Source organism: Mesocricetus auratus, unplaced genomic scaffold (assembly GCF_017639785.1).
Source record: "Mesocricetus auratus isolate SY011 unplaced genomic scaffold, BCM_Maur_2.0 Super-Scaffold_6723, whole genome shotgun sequence".
In the NCBI taxonomy this organism is placed as follows: domain Eukaryota; kingdom Metazoa; phylum Chordata; class Mammalia; order Rodentia; family Cricetidae; genus Mesocricetus; species Mesocricetus auratus.
In genome coordinates this window covers 2,217,734-2,235,680 of record NW_024429183.1, presented here as the reverse complement: position 1 = coordinate 2,235,680, position 17,947 = coordinate 2,217,734, and the positions used below count along the sequence as shown (strand labels likewise).

At 48.9% G+C, this 17,947-nt stretch overlaps 1 protein-coding gene across 4 annotated transcripts in view; it reads right to left on the bottom strand.

Moving 5' to 3' along the window:
- The window catches only part of Zcchc14 (zinc finger CCHC-type containing 14), a 58,402-nt gene extending 41,138 nt beyond the window's left edge, over positions 1–17,264 (bottom strand). For 3 of the 4 annotated variants that reach the window (XR_005873176.1, XM_013115667.3, XM_013115668.3), the window contains exon 1: positions 16,642–17,264. Coding sequence is in view for 3 of the 4 variants with exons in the window: in XM_013115667.3 (XP_012971121.1) it covers positions 16,642–17,214 (573 nt within the window). In the remaining variant the exon portion in view is untranslated. The remainder of the gene's footprint in view (positions 1–16,641) is intronic. The other variant, XM_005073110.4, reaches the window with a different exon arrangement.
- Positions 17,265–17,947: the final 683 nt, after the last annotated feature.

The following is a 17,947-nucleotide window of genomic DNA, read 5'->3' as shown; positions in this document are numbered from 1 at the left end:
GGAGGCTGGGAACTGTGTAAACAGGCTCTTCCTGGTGACCATGTACAAGTTTATGGTGCTGAAACATCTCCACAGATGTCACTGAGGGCTGAGATGGCACAGAAAATGCCCCTGAAAGTAAAAACCTGCTTCTTTTCCCCATAACCTTTCTGATATGGTCTGAGGCAGGTTCAAGGGACTGTCATTGCTAACAGGGACTGGCTATTACCTAACTGCTTATAGCTTCTGCCTTACTACACATCCATCTGTTGTTTGCATAGTGAGTTCAGACACTAGAGACAGACAGACAGAAGAGGGAACAGGGCGGTGACCCTATCAACCTCCTATAATCAAGAGCCATGGCATGCACTCATGCCCTTAGGAACCCTGGACCATATACTGGTTGGATATGCAGCTAGAGGAAGCAGATGGCATCTCCAACAGCTTGTATCAACCTCAAGACTAAAGTTGCTGGCTCTCAGGAGCAGCCTAGAATGGGGCCTGCTGCCACATAGCCCTGTCAGAAGACACACAGGCAGAAGGAACTCTTGTGCAATACACCCCAATCTCATACTCAGGTTTTGATTTTAGTGTCTCCTCTATGATGGGTGGTGAGGGGCTGCCTGGCTAGGGTGGGGGAAATAGGAAGTGCCAGTTGCCAGAAAAAGGTCCACTATCAGCAGTGAGGTGTGATCATGACCATGAAGGCGAGAGAATGCTCAGAAGCCAAGTTTAAATTTTTTAAATTCTGTGTATGTGTATGGGTATGTACACATGAGTGCAGGTGGCCACAGAGGCCAAAGGAGTCAGAGTTACACCTAGCTGTGAACTGCCTGATATGAATACTGGCAATCAAACTCAGATCCTCTAGAAGGGCAGTGTGTGCTCCTAACCCAAGCCCATAAATTTTGTTGGTTATTGTTTGAAGCAGAATCTTACTATGTAGCCTTGACTGGTTGGGAGCTTTCTATGTAGACCAGGCTGGCACTGAACTCACAGAGATCTACCTGCCTCTGTCTCCTAACTGCTAGAATTAAAGGCGTGCACCACCACACTTGGTGGTTTATTTATTTATTTTTATTTTATGTACCTGCAAGTGGGAGTTAGATCCATGACCCTGCACACAAGAAGCAGCAGGGAGCATTAGTTGTGGGTGTTCATCCCAAGGACTGCTGATAGTAAAAACCACATTACACACGATACTGTTACAATGAATATTCTGGCTAGAAATATGTTTCTTTAACAAATGGGAAGGGGTCTTGCTACCTTGCCCAGGCCAGCCCCAAACTCCCAAGTCCTTAGGCTCAAGCAATGGTCTCATCTCAGGCTCCCAGGTGACCGTGACCACAGATGTGCATCTCTGAGTCTTACTCAGAAGAATGTTTCCTCTCTGGAGTTTTGTGTGAGAAACTGGCCAACTCACAGTAAATCCACTAATAACTCAACTGCCTAAGATGGCACAAGTAGAATGCTAAAGTGACTGTTGTATAGTCTTAGAACATGGGCTCCATACCATCAAAGCAACTGGCACTATCCAGTAGCCAGCCCAAAACTGACAAGCTGAACAGCACCAAGGGCAGCAGCACCAAGGGCAGCAGCACTTGCGAGACTACCACAGGATAGACAAAGGGTCGGTATCTCATCCTGTGAGCAGAGGAATCCCATGAGCTGATCTAGGGTACAGTCTATTGGTACAATTCCAGTACAGCTGCACACAGAGACCCCCCACACACACTTCCAAGAGAGACACTTATACCCTCCCTATTAACTGTGCCACGTTTCAACTAAGTTCTGAGAAACATAGGTAGGAGGCTGGTTCCAAGACACTTCACATGCATAGTGAACACTCAGAATACAAAAATAAAGAAAACAAAGATGGAAGCACTATTGCTCAATGCCCTGCCATCAGAAGCAAGCACTTGGGTGTAACCAGCAAGTTGATTTGGAAGACCAAATGCTGTGAAGGGCTCTAAAAACCAAGTTTCCCAGGAGCTCAGCAGAGGCTGGTCTCCAACATATCTCAACTCAATATACATGAGCCACCTACATACAATAGCAACTAGGGATTCTTTCAGTGACCACGTCTCTTACCAGGATCTCTAGCCTCTGGCTTGGCTCTGACCCTAGTGACTGCTGACAGCAACCTGGCTGACCTGGATAAGTACAACTGAGGCTATAACCAGCTAACCTCTGTCATTCTCAAGCAGCATCTCCTAAAGAGCAGAACACACTCACTTTCCTTTCATATGTGAGTATGGTGGCTTGCTGTGTACTGGTCATTCAGACTTGTGACTGGCCTCTACCCACTGTACATTCAAGAACTCTCCCTCTGGATATTGCAACATCACTCAGCTAGACTGTCAAGTTGTTAGGTTTACTTGCTGTGAGTTGTTTCTCTTTCCCTGTTGTGTCAACAATAAACCATGCATTTGAAAAAGACACCTAGTTAATTGTTCTCTGGGACTCATAAGTTCAAGACAACATAGTGACTAGAATTGCTGAGGGAAATCACAGGTAACTATGGGCTAAGAAGAGAAATGTGTGGCCTGCCCAGCCATCCTGAGCATCCTTATTCTTCAGAACCAATCCACAGGTCCTACAGCATCTCCCTCACAGAATCCAAGAAGCAACCACAGTCAATAAACACCAGAGAAACAAAAAATAGGCCCCTGGCAGAGCAAAAGCTTTCTGGAAATGACTAAGTTGGCCCAGAGTCTCAAGAAGGAACAGCAGGGAAGTATTATTAAATAATACAAAGGGAAGCACAGGCTGAAGAACCAAAGGGCACCAAGAGACAAACAGGTGGTTTGGGGAAAGATTTTGGTTTGGTAGGTTTTTTTCTTAAGATTTATTTATTATGTATACAGTGTTCTGTCTGCATGCGTGCCTGCAGGCCAGACAAGGGCATCAGATCTCATTATAGATGGTTGTGAGCTACCATGTGGGTGCTGGGATTTGAACCTGGGTCCTCTGGAAGAGGAGCCAATGCTCTTAACCGCTGAGCCATCTCTCTAGCCCAGTTTGGTAGGGTTTTAAAGACAGAATCTCACCAATTCTAGCTGGTCTAGAACTCACAGAAATCCATCTGCCTCTGCCTCTGCCTCTGCCTCTGCCTCTGCCTCTGCCTCTTAAGTGCTAAGATTAAGGTGTGCAACCACACCCCTCAAGAAAATGGAGTTTTAAAAGTGAAAATTCAGAACCAGAAAATGCCATTTCTAAACTAAAAACCCACTGGAAGGCTTAGCAGCAGGCTTGAGATAACAAAACAATGCCATCTCAATGGCTTTGAAGATGGATCCCTGGATGGTGTCCCATCAACAGGACAGAAGAGATCTGAGAGGACACCTATGTGAGAACAACAAGCAGGTAAATACCTGTGATTGCATCCCCACAGGAAACAGATGCAAGGACTGGAATGTGTTGCTGAAGCCCCAAATTTAGCAGAAGGCATAAACTTAAAGCTACAAAAGGCTCAGAGTATCCAACAGGCAAGCTTAGGAGAGCCCACAGGCACAGCAGAGACATCAACACAAGAAAATCCTGAGCCCAGCTAGAGGGTGACACAGGCACAAGGCAGGTACAGAGCAGTCAGACAGATCTCCATTTTCCAAAGCGCCAGAAGAGAAAAAAAGCTATTAACTAAAAGTTCTGAATTCAGGGCATCTGTTCCACTATGTTCATAGCAGCATTATTTGTAATAGCCAGAACCTGGAAGCAACCTAGATGCCCCTCAACTGAACAGTGGATAGAGAAAATGTGGTACATTTACACAATGGAGTATTACTCAGCAAAAAAAAAAAAAACAATGGAATCTTGAAATTCGCAGGTAAATGGCTAGCACTGGAAGAAACCATCCTGAGTGAGGTAACCCAGTCACAAAAAGACAAACATGGTATGTACTCACTCATATATGGATTTTAGACACGGATCAGGAGAGTGCCAGTCTGCACTTCCACTGACAGAGAGTCTGGGAAACAGGAAAGAACCTAAAAGATATGCATGGTACCCAAGAGAAGAGAAATGAGGCACGATCCTCTGAACAGATGGGGAACACGGCGAGGGGTGGGAGGGAGGGGGAGCTGGGAAATAGAGAGGGGGAGAAGAGGAAGAGAGAGTAGGTCATAGGGGAACAGGAAGGTTGAGTGGGGGGGTAGGATAGGGGGAAGAGGGAATCATAGGTTAGAAGGCAGATCAGGCACCATTGTGACCTCTAGTGATCTAAAGGGATAACACCAATTGGCAAGCTAAGCAATAGTGTAGAGACCACCTTGAATGCCCATTCCTGATAATGAACTTGATGTCTATAACCATCCTGGAGCCTTCATCCAGTGACTGATGAAAGCAGAGGCAAACACCCACAGTTAAATACTGAACAGAACCCAAGGAACCCAGCGACAGAGAGGAGCGATGAGCAAATTGGCAAAGAATGGGCTGGCAAAACCAGCAGAGACAGCTGATCCGAACAGGGGAGAGCTCTTGGACCCCAGACCGACAGCTGGGAGGCCAGCATGGGACTGATCCAGACCCCCTGAATGTGAGAGTCAGTGAGGAGGCCTGGGCAACCTATGGGGATCCCTCAAATACTAACAGACATCATGTGTCCATAACACAAAAAGGGATGCTCTCTCAGCCTGGACTCTGAGGGGAGTGCCTGGACCCTACCCTGAGTGAAATGACAGACTCTAGATATCCCCTATGTGGAAGGAATGGGCAATAGGGTGGGAGGGTGGGAGGGGATAGTGGGGGGGTGCAGGAGGAGGGGAGGGAGAGGGAACTGGGATTGACATGTAAAACAAGCTATTTAAAATTAAAATAATTTTAAAAATAAAATAAAAGTTCTGAACTCAGTAACAATATCCTCTGGTGAGACAGGGGAAAACAAAGCTGTGTGCTAGCACACACTAATAGGATGCAGTACCAAGCTGGACCTTCTAAGAAAAAAAAAGGTAACTATGTTAGTAAATGGGAAAGACTACATTCAATCACTCATTCACTCACTCAAGACATGGTTTTGTTCTGTAGCCCAAGCTGACCTTGAACTTGTGGTCTTCCTGCAGGTATGTGGCCACCACTTGCTGCCTCTCCCTCTCTTCCCGTATGCTGAACTAAGGTGCAAAGCCTTGTGCACACTAGGTAAGTACTCTGCTCTTGAGCTTCTGCCCAGCATCCATCTTCATCTTGATTAAAAAAAAAAAAAAAAAGGCCAGGCAGCGGTCATGCACGCCTTTAAACCCAGCACCCGGGAGGCAAAAGCAGGAAGATCTCTGTGAGAGAGTAAGTTTCAAGACAGGCTCCAAAGCTACAGAGAAAACCCTGTCTTGAAAAAACAAAACAAAAACACTCTAACAAAAACTCCTCCCACTCAAGCAGACTACTACTATAATGTACTGTGAGGTTTAGGGCCTCTGTTGTTGGCATAGGAACCCCCCCCAGGAGAGAGACAAAGGTAGCCCCCACCATAGGTATGAAGTACTGCACACTCAAAGTGGACTTGAGAGGTAGGACTACACCAAGACCCATCATGAAAGCCCTACAGTGTGAAAGAAGACAGGAGATAAAATGGAATTCCATGACTCTGTTAATGGAGCCTTCAGAGTACACAAAACTAACCAATAATAGAAAAGTTAACAGAATAGAAAAAAAAAGAAAAAGAGCAAAAAAGCCTGAGGAGGACACAGGATGAAGGCAGGAATGGAATAGGAAACAGCAAGGAACTAGAAAATGGTACTTTCTCTACCCTGACAGAGGCTTGTGTCACATGGGCTGTCAAAATACATGGCAAAGGGAAACTAAACTGTATTTTGCCCATTGTAAGTTTTGCCTGTAAACGAATCACAGAGAACTACTGGTGTGTAGGACTGAGCAACACTAGGTCTAAAGGCTCCAGTGCAGTCCTAGGAAAGGACTATGGGTCCCAAGCCAGAGCCCTGCAGGTAGTCCCACTCCCCTAAATGGCCCACCTCTGCAGCCTTCTAAAGCAAAGCTGCCTTCCCATCTCACTCTCCTGCGATTCCTTTTCATTTCTAACAATGAACTAAGACAAATGTCATCATTTGTCTTCACATAATAAAAATAGCCACCAACTGATGCCACCTTTGCAAACTGCTAAGGCTTACCTGTTTTCTTGGTGCCAAAAAAGGAACATGGGTCAACTGCCCTCATGGTGATGATTCCAAAGATTCCTGGGATGCACTGGGGACAGTGCTGAGCACGTGGCAGATGTGAGCTCCCTCCCATCCATCCTTCCTTCTTGGACCCTTTTTCTCTATCTCACATTTCAAATGATCCTGAAGAGGAAGTCAAGGAGTCTGAACCTCCCCATCAAGCCCTGGATGGCTCCTGCTCTCTTTACAGTGCAGACATGCTCTCAGAAGATTGCCCTCCCAATGCACTATGGCTGCCAACCTTCAGCACCCCGCACAGCAGGAAAGTCTCTGCCCCCATCTCAAAAAGCCTGGTGCTTGGCAATACATGGATGTACCAAACCACCTTTCTCACAGCTGACACTAGGCACCTTCAAATGCCCCTTCAACTTTACCAGCAGCATCACGGGACTGCCAAGCACCATCCTCACATATCCAGAGTGATGGGGGAGGGGGTTGGGACTCTGCTTCATAAACTAAATCTTTTTTTAAAGACTTATTTATTATGTATAATAGTGTTCTGTCTGCATGTATCCCTACAGGTCAGAAGAGGGCACCAGATCTCATTACGGATGGTTGTGAGCCACCATGTGGTTGCTGGGAATTGAACTCAGGACCTCTAGAAAAGCAGCCAGCGCTTTTAACCTCTGAGCCATCTCTCCAGCCCCATAAATTAAATCTTAGCTGAAAACTGCTGAATCTCCTGTGGCTGCACTAGGCACATCTAGGACTACCCACCTGCACATGCTTTAATGAGGCTTACTGTGAGTCAGTATGAGGCCTGAGGGCATCCTATTTCCTTTGTAGGAACTCAACTGATACTTCCTGTGGTTCCCAAATAATCAGGAAATGATTCATAGCTCTTCCTTCTAAGGATGAATCTGGTATCACGGGTTGAACTAAGAGAAATGCTGGCTAGACACTGGAGTGACATGGCTGCTCCCTTTATTGCTAATCATTAGCAACCATAGCACCCAGCTTGCCACAAGCCAGAGTTGCATGAACACAAAAGGAACACAGTACACACAAGCCTTTCTCAAGACTAACAGTTACTCTGCAAAAATGAATTAAGCCCTCTAGACTGCCACAGGAAAACAGCCTACTAAAGTGTCCCCAATGCCTCACCACTCAGTGGACTTGCTCAGGATTCTGTGAGTTCTATGTGTTGGCAGTAAAGACAGTACAAAGCCCAATACCACGGCACAGCATTTTTTCCCAAGAGCTGTGCAGTCAGCCCTGGAGAAAGATCAAGTCAAAGACCATTACAGAGGATGAAACTCCCTGGGAACAGCCCATAGTACATGAGAAAACAGTTCCTGCCATGCCACTGAGCTGCACCAGGAACTGGCCACAGCACCAGCCCCTCTCTCCCCCCTCTCACTGGTTGGAACAGATGTTCCTCAGAACAGGCAGTGCAGGGATGCTGAATGATCACCATCCCTGTGCTCCAGTGAGTGAGTCTGGCAACAGAAACACAAAGACATCTATGGTCATACTGGGCAGAAATCTCTAAGGGTGTAATGGAAATATTGGAATATGTGAGTCATTAAGTGGGCAATGGAGCAGTCACACTTGCACAGGATGGTGTGGAGAAGTCAGAGAACAGCAAGGGCTGCAAGAGAAGATGGTATGCAGAGAAGGCATGCCATGCTGAGAACTGCAGGCAGGCAGGCAGGCCGGCAGTCTACAGCACCTTCCCAAGACAGTACCTGCTGTTAGAGACTGGAGTCAGGGCAAGGTCACAAGTTAGGCACACTGCTGTGGTTTCTACTAAGAGTTAAGGCACCAAGTCATCTGGTGATTTAACTAAAAAGAAAAAAAAAAAAAGCGAAGAAGCGGTGAAGTTTTTTCTTGTTCACATTAAACAACAACACCGGCTTTTGAAGAAATTAACCATGTATGTGCCACACTTGTGCCACCTCAGTGTGTGTCATGATAGCACACGCCCCATGTACCATCTGTATCCTGTGCATACATCTTGTCACATATCTGTTCCCATAAGTGTTGCAGGGAACAAGATAGGTTGGAAAGGAGTCAGGGAGAGAGCAGTAGGCATGGATGTGGGGATACTGACCCAGGCTATGATGCTATACGGGACTTGTCAAATAACCCTTAGAGGGGACAAGGATGCCTAGAAGGCCTGGGCATCTGGGTAGGGCAGGTGGAGCAAGCAGCTTGCCTTACCACAGATCAGTTGACCAGGGATGTCCACTTGGAGCTCCAGCCCTGGCTGGCACATAAGATGGGTGGGTGGGAGGGTCATAGTTATCAGCCAGAAGGGTAAAAATCAAAGCTGAAAATGAATTATACAGCAAAAAGAGAGACAAAAACAAAGACAAACCAGCCTCATCACACAACTGCATTGCAGTCAGTCAAGTCCCACCACAAGCCACCATGTGGGAAGCTGTTCAACAGCCGTGTTTACACATAACCAACCCCCCCCCCAAAAACAAAACTGGCATCCCCTGGACAAGGAAGGAGGGACCAGAAGCAAGAAACTTAGACTCCACTGATGGCCACTAAGTGCTCACAGCAGCCAGCCTGGTGGTGTACAGCTACAGTCCTAGCCATAGAGAGGCTGAGGAAGGAGGATCATGAGTTCCAGGCAAACCTGGCTACAGAGTGAGACTCCATCTCAAAATAAGTAAATTAATTAACTAAAATTTTAGCAACTACAACAAAAACCTTCCACGCATCCACAAAACCATCCAGACAGTTCAGAAGCAAATCTAGATAGTGATGGGGTGTGTGATGAGAGCAGTTCCACCCAGGGAGTAAAGGCCATCATCCAATAGACAGTACTGAGAAAGAGACTGCCATGTGCGGTGTCAATGAGCTTTGCACCTCATACCAAATCAGTTCCAGATGGGGTGAGTCAACAGAAAAGAGACTAAACAAGTTCTGGCCAGATGACACAGGGAAGCATCCTCTCCTAAGCTGTGTCATGCTTTCATTCATGTGTAACATATGTTATCTTTTATAGTAGATGTGCTCTATAACAAATTTCTACTTAGATCAAAAGCCATATATGGGCCGGGCGGTGGTGGCACATGCCTTTAATCCCAGCACTGGGAGACAGAGGCAGGCGGATCTCTGTGAGTTCAAGGCTGGGCTGGACCGACAGCCTCCAAAACAATACAGAGAAACCCTGTCTCGTAAAATCAAAAAGAAAAAAAAAAAGCCATATATGGTATAACAAACCAAACTGTGTGGACAAGTCAAAGCTAGGAAAACAAACACAACTCTTTCTAGAGTCAATATCCTCAGAAGTCCAGGTGCTTCTAGAACACAAATACCCATTACCTGGTAGGAAAGAACAGGGGACATGAAGATGCACCAACAATTGGTGACCAGAAAAAATGTTCAACACCACCTGGAGAGGATCCTGAGGGTGGTTCTCTCTGAATGGCAGTGACCAAGGTCTGCCATTGCACTGACAGATGTGGGGACTATTTACTGTTTCTCCCAAAAGTTCTAGAAAGAACTGTTTTACAAAAGGGATTAGGTAGCTTGGGAAAAGGCAAAAACTATGTTTTGGTTTTTTTTAAAGGATACTTTGTTTTGAGTCAGAGTCTTGCTATGTAGCATTTGCCTCTAAAGTGCTGGCTGGAAGGCCTGCAATACCATAGTCAGCAAGCATCTTAAATGCAAAACTAAGTAGCCCAAGCTCCAGGAAAGGAAAGGAAAAACAGCTGGCCTTGGTGAAGAGACTTAAAACTTAAATTAAGAAACTACTGAATTCCCACCAATAAAGAAGCATCTTAGCATGCCAGGCAGTGACGGCATATGCCTTTAATCCCAGCACTCAGGAGAAAGAGTCAGTGAGTTTGAGGCCAGCCTGATCTACAGAGTGAGTTCCAGAACAGCAAGAGCTGTCATACAGAGAAACCCTGTCTCAAAAAAAAAAAAAAAAAAACAATGACAACAACAACAAAAATAAAACAACAACCATCTTAGCCATGAGAGGCCAAAGGGAAGTGACAGACTGGGTGCCTCTGAAGATGAGAGTAGACACCATGGACACAGAGCAGGATAGCCCTGTTCCTAGTTAACACACAGAAGGTGGTTATAACAATGTGTAAATATGTCTCAAGTCCAGAAGAAATGCTGACCTGACAAAGAGGGTGGAGCCATGCTCAGGAGGGACAAAGAAGGGTGGCTAGCTTTGTTCAGAAAGCCAATTAACAAGCTTAGGGACCAAGCAGAAAAACAGTAGAGGTCAAAGGCGGTGAAGGGGAAGAAGGGAAACAGGAAATAGCAAGCAAGTTCAGACACTTGACCCCTCAAAGTCCCTGAGGAAACAGAGGACAGGAGTCAAACAGAGATCTGACTGAGGGAACAGGGATGTTAAGACCAGGAGACCAAGAGAAAACCTCCTATCTGTGGCCAAGGAGAGGTAGGCAAGCTGGCTGGTGCAGGACCAACTCAGGCTCCTCCACACCCTAGCCAACTGCCCTGGAGAGAATTAGAAAACCAACTATGACAAGAGAATATTTGCCTCCATCCTGGCTTCACTTTAAATAACTTCAAGCCTTTCAACCCACAACAAAATCCTATTCAGAGTTGCCTGCTTCATGAGATTCTGATGGTCTCTTTGCTTTTTTGTTTTGAAACAGGGTCTCACTATGTATCCAAGGCTAGCCTCTAGCTCATGACAAGCCTCCTGCCCCAGCCTCTCAAGAGACAAAGGTTAACTTTACCTTTGGCAGGCCATGTTTCTACAGCATTCCTTTTTTCCTTGATGAAACCACCTGCTACTGTCTTGCTAACACTGGCTCAGAAGACACAGCTAAGATTTGAAGTCAAAGCCTGCAACAATTTTGTTGATGTCACCCCTGATGGGTCCCAGCTGAAGTTCTGGGCATGAAGGTTTTTTTTTCTGAAATCTTACCCTATTAAGGGAGGGAGGGACCCCTAATGTAGAAATTATTTCTTCCAGGCAAAAGAAATTTATAAAAATGTGGGGCTGGACCCGGGCCTTGGTGGCACATGCCTTTAATCCCAGCACTCGGGAGGCAGAGACAGGCGGATCACTGTGAGTTCGAGACCAGCCTGGTCTACTGAGTGAGTTCCAGGACAGGCTCCAAAACAATACAGAGAAACCCTGCCTCGAAAAACCAGAAAAAAAAAAAGTGGGGCTGGAGGAGTAATGAGCAAAGGGGGTCAAGACCATGATGATGAAACCCACAAAGACAGCTGACCAGATAAGGGGGAAGCTCTTGAATCCCAGACTGATGGCTGAGAGGCCAACAGGGGACTGATCCAGACTCCATGAATGTAGTGTCAGTGAGGAGGCCACAGAAATCACTGGGGCCTTGGGTAGTAGATCAGTGCTCACCATGGTGTATGAATGATCTTTGGGAGCCCATTCCAAATAGAGGGATGCTCTCTCAGCCTGGACACAGGGGGAAGGGCCTAGGTCCTGCCCTGGATGAAATGACAAACTTTGGAGATCCCCCCCAAGGAGGGCCTTACCCTGCCTGGGGAATGATGTGGGGATTGGGTGGGGATTGGGGGGGCTGGTGGAGGGACAAGGGAGGAGGGGTGGGAGAGGGAGCTGGTATTGACATGTGAAGCATTCATGTTTCTAATTCAAATAAAAACATATATCGAGGAAAAAATATACAAAAAAAAAAAAAAAAGCACAGGCTACTGTTCCAGAGGACCCAGGTTGAATTCTCAACACCCATATGGCAGGTTTCAACCATTTGTGATTCCAGTTCCATGGATGTGATGCCTCTTCTCTCCTTCACAGATACCAGGCAGGTATGTGGTACAGACATACACACAGGCAAAAAACCCATACACAAAATATAAAAATAAATCTTAAAAAAAATTGCTGTGATCTACCCGTAGCCTCCCAGAAGCTAACAGCCATCCAATCTACAGACACAGCATATGTAAGATGGCACCTCTAGCAGTTTGCATGCCAATGTTCTGGAAACTATCCTAAGTATGCTCTTAATCCAAAGGCAAGGTAAATATGGCAACACAGGACTAAGGCACAATGGAGAATGGAACTTCATCAAATAATGGCTTCAGAAAAGCAGCATGACTTGGCACTGTCTGTTCCTGGTCATTTACTAGCTACCTGTACAAACAATGCCACAAAGCTATATATCAGACCCTGCAGTGACAGCTTCCAGGTTCTGAAGCACACAGCTCAGATGGGGCTCAAACGGTGACCAAGGCACACATGGGCTGACTACTATGAAAATAAGAGCCTTGCAGCTCAATGTGAGGGCAAAAGACAGTCACTTCAGAGGCACACAGTCACACCACACTGGGGCAGCAAGCAGACCTGCTACAACTGCAAGACTTGACTAGGTTTTTGCTTGCTGTTAGAGATATGCCACTAAGAAGGTCATTAAAACAGAGTTTGAGGGTATCTAAAAGCCCACACCATGCACTTCACTGTGAACAGGACAATCGCTTTGAGCACGAACTGGAGTATTCCCACCTAGGTAGAAATACATGGAGCAATGTGTACAGACAGTAGACTCAGTACAAGGAACTCAGGGAGACAATACTTGCAGAAAATTGGTATCTCAATCCCAGGTCCACGGAAGACACAATCTACTCTAGCTCTTTAGAATACTAGGGACTTTTGGCAGCCATGTGCAGGGGTCAGAGTTATAAGAGAAATCAAGGGAAGTCATCTACTTCTCACATGATAGCACAGGACGAACAGGCCCAATGCCTAACCTTTGAACTACAATGACTTCCAAGAGCTTACCACAGACAAGCAGCTAAGTGGAAGCGTAGCCTGTCTCAGGTAAGAGCTTACTAGCAATTTTATTTGTAGTCTGTGGAGATTGTTGTAAGTCTACACAAGGCAAACACTAGGGTTCATATGGCCAAAACCGGGGGACACACATCTACCAAAAGCAAGACCAGAACCTCAATACACCCCACATGCAGCACACCATTTTAGACCTTTAAGAGAAAAATACCCCCATGAAGTAGTTATGGCTTCCAGAACTGACACCAGGTCACAGGAGAGAGATTCACAGTCACCTCTACCTGCCAATGTAACTATAGAGCCTAAAGGGCCTGGCAGCTATGCAGAACTGCCCAGCAGTCCCTCAGGTGGCAGCCCATCCCAAGAATGAAGTCCCTTGGGATAGCAATGTACTGACAGAGTGCAAAGGAGCATGTGTTAATGTTGGGCATTCAGGAGTTTTCCATGTTCCTTAGCTGAGAATGATCTTAGCTAAGCATCAATCCAAACCTCTACCCACTGATGAACAGATAATCTATGGCCCATCCACATGATGAATGAATATTACTCAGTCATAAAAAAAGAGCAAAGTGGTGTGCACACTCTCACAAGAGAAGCCTTAAAAGCATGTCACACGAAAGAAGCCCATCACAAAAGGGAAAGTATTTGTGATTCCATTTACATGATATTATCACAGAAGACAAATCCATAGAGACAGAAATTGATCATGAGTGTCTATTGAGGGACTGGTAGGGAGAACAGGAGTGATGGCTCAGAGGTACTGGTGTCTTTAAAGAGTGATCAGATGATCTGAAGTTCAGCCATATTAATGGCCACAAAGCACTGCACAATACCCCTGACCAGCACAATTTTCAGAGTGAATGTTCTCTTACACCAGCTCCCTGCCGCCAACTTGAACAGGGCAGCTTTGAATTCCTTGAACTCCGGATCCTCCTCCTTCAGCCTCCTGAGTGCTGAGACTGAGTGTAGGTCAGTACCTCATAGTCCAGTAAAAGGTCTTAATTTAACCTGCTTCCAAAACCCAGGCAATACAAACAGTTCTTACATAGCACCAAGACCACATCTAAAGGACAGAAAAAGCATTGGCAGCATTTAGGAGATTAAGCCCTGCAGCCTTGCATCCTCCCATACCAGGCTCGATACAACAAATGGTTTTCTGAAGTAAGTCATACCTATTTAATGCCATCCACAGCTGGGCAGGAGGCTGAGGCAGGAGGATAGCGACACTCAGCCCAGGGTGAACAACACATCAAGACCCTGGTCTTTAAAATAAATAAACCACACTTTTAGTTTTTGGGTTTTTGTTTTGTTTTGTTTTGTTTTGCTTTTTGGTTTGGTTTTTCAAGACAGGATTTCTCTGTGTAGCTTTGGAGCCTGCCCTGGAACTCACATAGATTTGCCTGCCTCTGCCTCCCGAGCACTGGGCCACAACCATCCGGCTAAACCACACTTTTAAACTCCTAGAACTGCTCAGAATATTGTGTATTTTTAAGAAAAGTGAGGGCTCAGACAAGTGACTACAAATGAGTTTTTCAGAAAGTTCAGTTAAGAGAAATAAAAATCTAAATCAAAGACATCCAAAAGCAAACCACATCTTTATCTCTGAGAGCAAAGCCTCAAGATCAAGTGCAGCACTTAGGAAAGAATGACGGGCTGCCTTCTGATGACACGGAGGCCCAGGTCTAGTCCAGTGCTAAGCTGGCACTCAGCTGGACTTCACCCTCCAAGGATTTCCCCTCCAAGCACACCATCGGGCTTCAATTTCAAAGCTGCAAGTGAACCCAAAGTCCAGCTAAGGGAGCTAAAGTTCCTTTGGGAGTGACTTAGAGCCAGGGAGAAGAAAAAGAAAAAGGTCTGTTTGGACCTGGGCAAACATGACGCCGCCTTCATTGCTAAGTCAAGAGTCCCTGTTCCAGAATCAAGCAGAGTCCCTAAATTTCCAAAGAGGACCCTAACCCTGTCAGGCTCACAGAATTCCTGAAACAGCTGCAATGCCCAGGGCAAGACAGACATTTAAGCCAGACAATGCATACCTCTGAAAAATGCACTGAAAGCCAGCATGGTAGGGAAGATCACATTGCTGGCACAGCTGCCAGCTGCCCTGTCACCTCTAGAGTACTTTAGCCCAGCCTTCTGCTTTACAAGAGACAAAAGCTGAGGTTACACAGCTGGTGACCAGTGCCCAGGCCCTGAGGACTAGATTAACTCCTTTATCTCTCAATGGACTTTTGCCTGAGACAAAGGCTATCTTATACAAGGCATTCTGAGGGCTGGGTGGAGCTCAGTGGCAGAACACCTGCCTGGCAGACACAAGATTCTAGGCTTCATCCCTAACATTGTTTGGGTGGTAGAGGACCCAAGATACTTGTTCTAGACTAAAAAAAGAGTCACCACCTTCTACCTAGAGTGATACCCCTTCACTCACAGTGGTCTGGCTGCAGCAAGGGTGAGAAATGGCAAGTGCATGGTCTTGAACAAAACTATTTGCAGGTGAGACCACAGCAAGCTAGACTCCCCAGACAGGTGACAGTTTGTTAGCCTGGGGTGCTGAGATTTCCTTGGGCCCTGCCTCTCTTGCTGACAGCTGCCCAACACACAATAGGGAAGTAAGGTGGGAAACTTGGGGGGAGCAAAACCAAACAAAACAGAAAAACCACAACAGTCTCAGAGGCAAATGCCACTGAGAAGATAAAACACCATAGAAACCCATACAGGAACCACAACCACTTCTTAGAGGAAGACATTAAAAAACGAGAAGCCACAACCCAGAGCTCAAAGAGAGCTGAGAGAAAACAGAAAGAAGCTTGCTTTCCTGACCACCCCATCTTGTTCACCTTGGGCAAGGGAAGTGTTTGAAATTTTTAACTTCAGAAAACAAAAAATTCAAAGGCTGTAGAGAAGCTGGGTAGGAGGCCCAATTGTGGCCTCCTGCTGGCAAGGACACCGTGTGGTACTTCAATGGCTCCCTGGCACTGTAGAGCCTTTCTCTTATAGCAAACATGGGCTCCTGGATCCTGCTGAAGGCCTCCAAAGGTCCAAATGCCCACTGACTCCATCATCTACAACTACGGGCTGCAGCTAAGAGTACCGCAGGGGCACGAGTTCCTTCTACTCTTTACCATGGCCTCCAAAATCCCTGCCTTCAGCTTCCACCAGAAGCAGGTGCTGCGCCAGCCCTCAAACACTTGGGCCAAGGCTGGCATTTCTGAACAGACGGCCAGGCTGCCCTTCCCGCCCAGCAAGCTGACTTGTCATCCTAAGACCAGATTCCACCTCAATGGGTTTGGGCTCCCCCGATGGCGGGTAACTGGTGATAACAGGCAGAGGCGCCGAGGCTGCAAAGCCCCTGTCAATGGCCAGGCTCTCCAGACAGACATGCTCACAAGCGCGCACAACCCACACGAACGCACACGCATACACACGTTCGCGTACATCGTACCCCTGCGATGCGCGCGCGCCCTCCCTCCCGCCCGGGGATACCTGTGCCAGGAAGGCAGGGGCAGGGCCCACCTGAGCCAAGGTTCTAGAGCCTTCGCAGAAACACCATATCTGTCCCGAGCAAATCGACATATTGCTGAACTGTTATCTGTCACCTAAGTGCCCGGGTGACAGGACAAAGGCCTTATCACGTCTCCAGCGTGGGCTGTGACACAGAACACACAAAGGGACTGGGCACTGACACCGGCCACTGGATCCCTACTGGGTCCTCTGCAGGCCGGCCTGTGAAGGACCCCAGGCGCGCTAACCCACCGCACGCACGCACGCGCGCGCGCTCACCTTATGGCAGGCCGAGCAGGTGGGCAGAGCGCCACCGGGCCCGGGCGCGCTCTTGCCGCCGCTGCCGCCGCCGCCGCCGTTCAGGCTGCTCTGGATCTGCGTGAGCTCCTGGCGCAGCACCTGCTTCTGATGGAAGCTGAAGGCCGGGTGGTTGGAGGCCATGGTGAAGAGTAGAAGGAACTCATCGCCCGTGCGTCCCTCGTTGAGCTGCAGTCCGTAGTTGTGGATGATGGAGTCGGTGTGCGTGAGTGTGCGGTACAACACGCCCGCTGCCTCGCGCTGCTCCGAGCCCAGCAGCGCCAGCGACACCAGCAGCTTGCTACGCACCACCTCGTCTGTCAGGTTGGTGAGGCTGCCAAGGTCCGCCGGGTTGTTGGCCTTAATCTCCGAGTCGCGCAGCGAATGGTAGTCCTTGCGTGCCAGGTCCTCCAGGCACGAGCCGAGGAAGCGCAACTCGAGAGGGATGCACAGGTCCAGCAGGCCGCAGAGGAACTCCACGCGTTGCGGCGACGGCAGTTCGGAGAACCAGCGGTACACGCCGTCCCTCTGCAACGGGCAGCGCTTCTCCACCATGCTGCCGCCCGCGCCGCGCCCGCCGCCGGGCCCGGGAGCCGCGCGCGGGCGGCCGGGGGGCGCGCAGGGCCGCGGCCGGGCGCCGGGGCCGAGGCCGGGCGAGGCCGCGCGCGCGCGGGCCTGGCGCGGGCGCGGGCCGGGCGCGCGCGGGCCGGGGGAGCCGCCCGCCAGGGGCCCCGAGGCGGCCGGAGCCGGGGCCGCGGCCGGGGCGGCTGGGGGCGGCGAGCGGCCTCGGGGCCGCCGCTCACGGGGAGGCGCCCTGCCCGCGCCCGTCCCCAGCGGCGGCCGGTGCGCGGCAGCGGCGGCGGCCGCTCCTCGTCGTCGTCGTCGTCGCCCGGGAGGCGGCCGCCCCCATCTCCCCGCGCGCCGCAGGGTCTGTCAGTGCGGGCCGCCCCCCGACGGAGCCGCCCCGGCCATGCCGCCTCCTGCGCTTGCGCCCAGGCCGGCCGTTACCCGCTGCGAGGCTAGGCGCGGCGCCCGGACGGGCCTGGCGTGGCGGAGTGATCCAGCCGGACCCGCGGACGGATCGCGGCCCGGGCCGTCGGAGCTGAGCAGAGCGCGCTCGCGAGCACGGGCGGCCGCGGCCAGCGGAGTGGGCGGGGTGGCCGCCTCTCGCGACAGCCCGGGCTGGCCGGGCCCGCCCCCCCACGTCGATTGGCCCTGCCGCCTGTCCGGCGCTCGGGCTCGTCCCAGCAGCTTCGTAGGATTGGTCGGAGCCTAGGCCCCGCCTCCA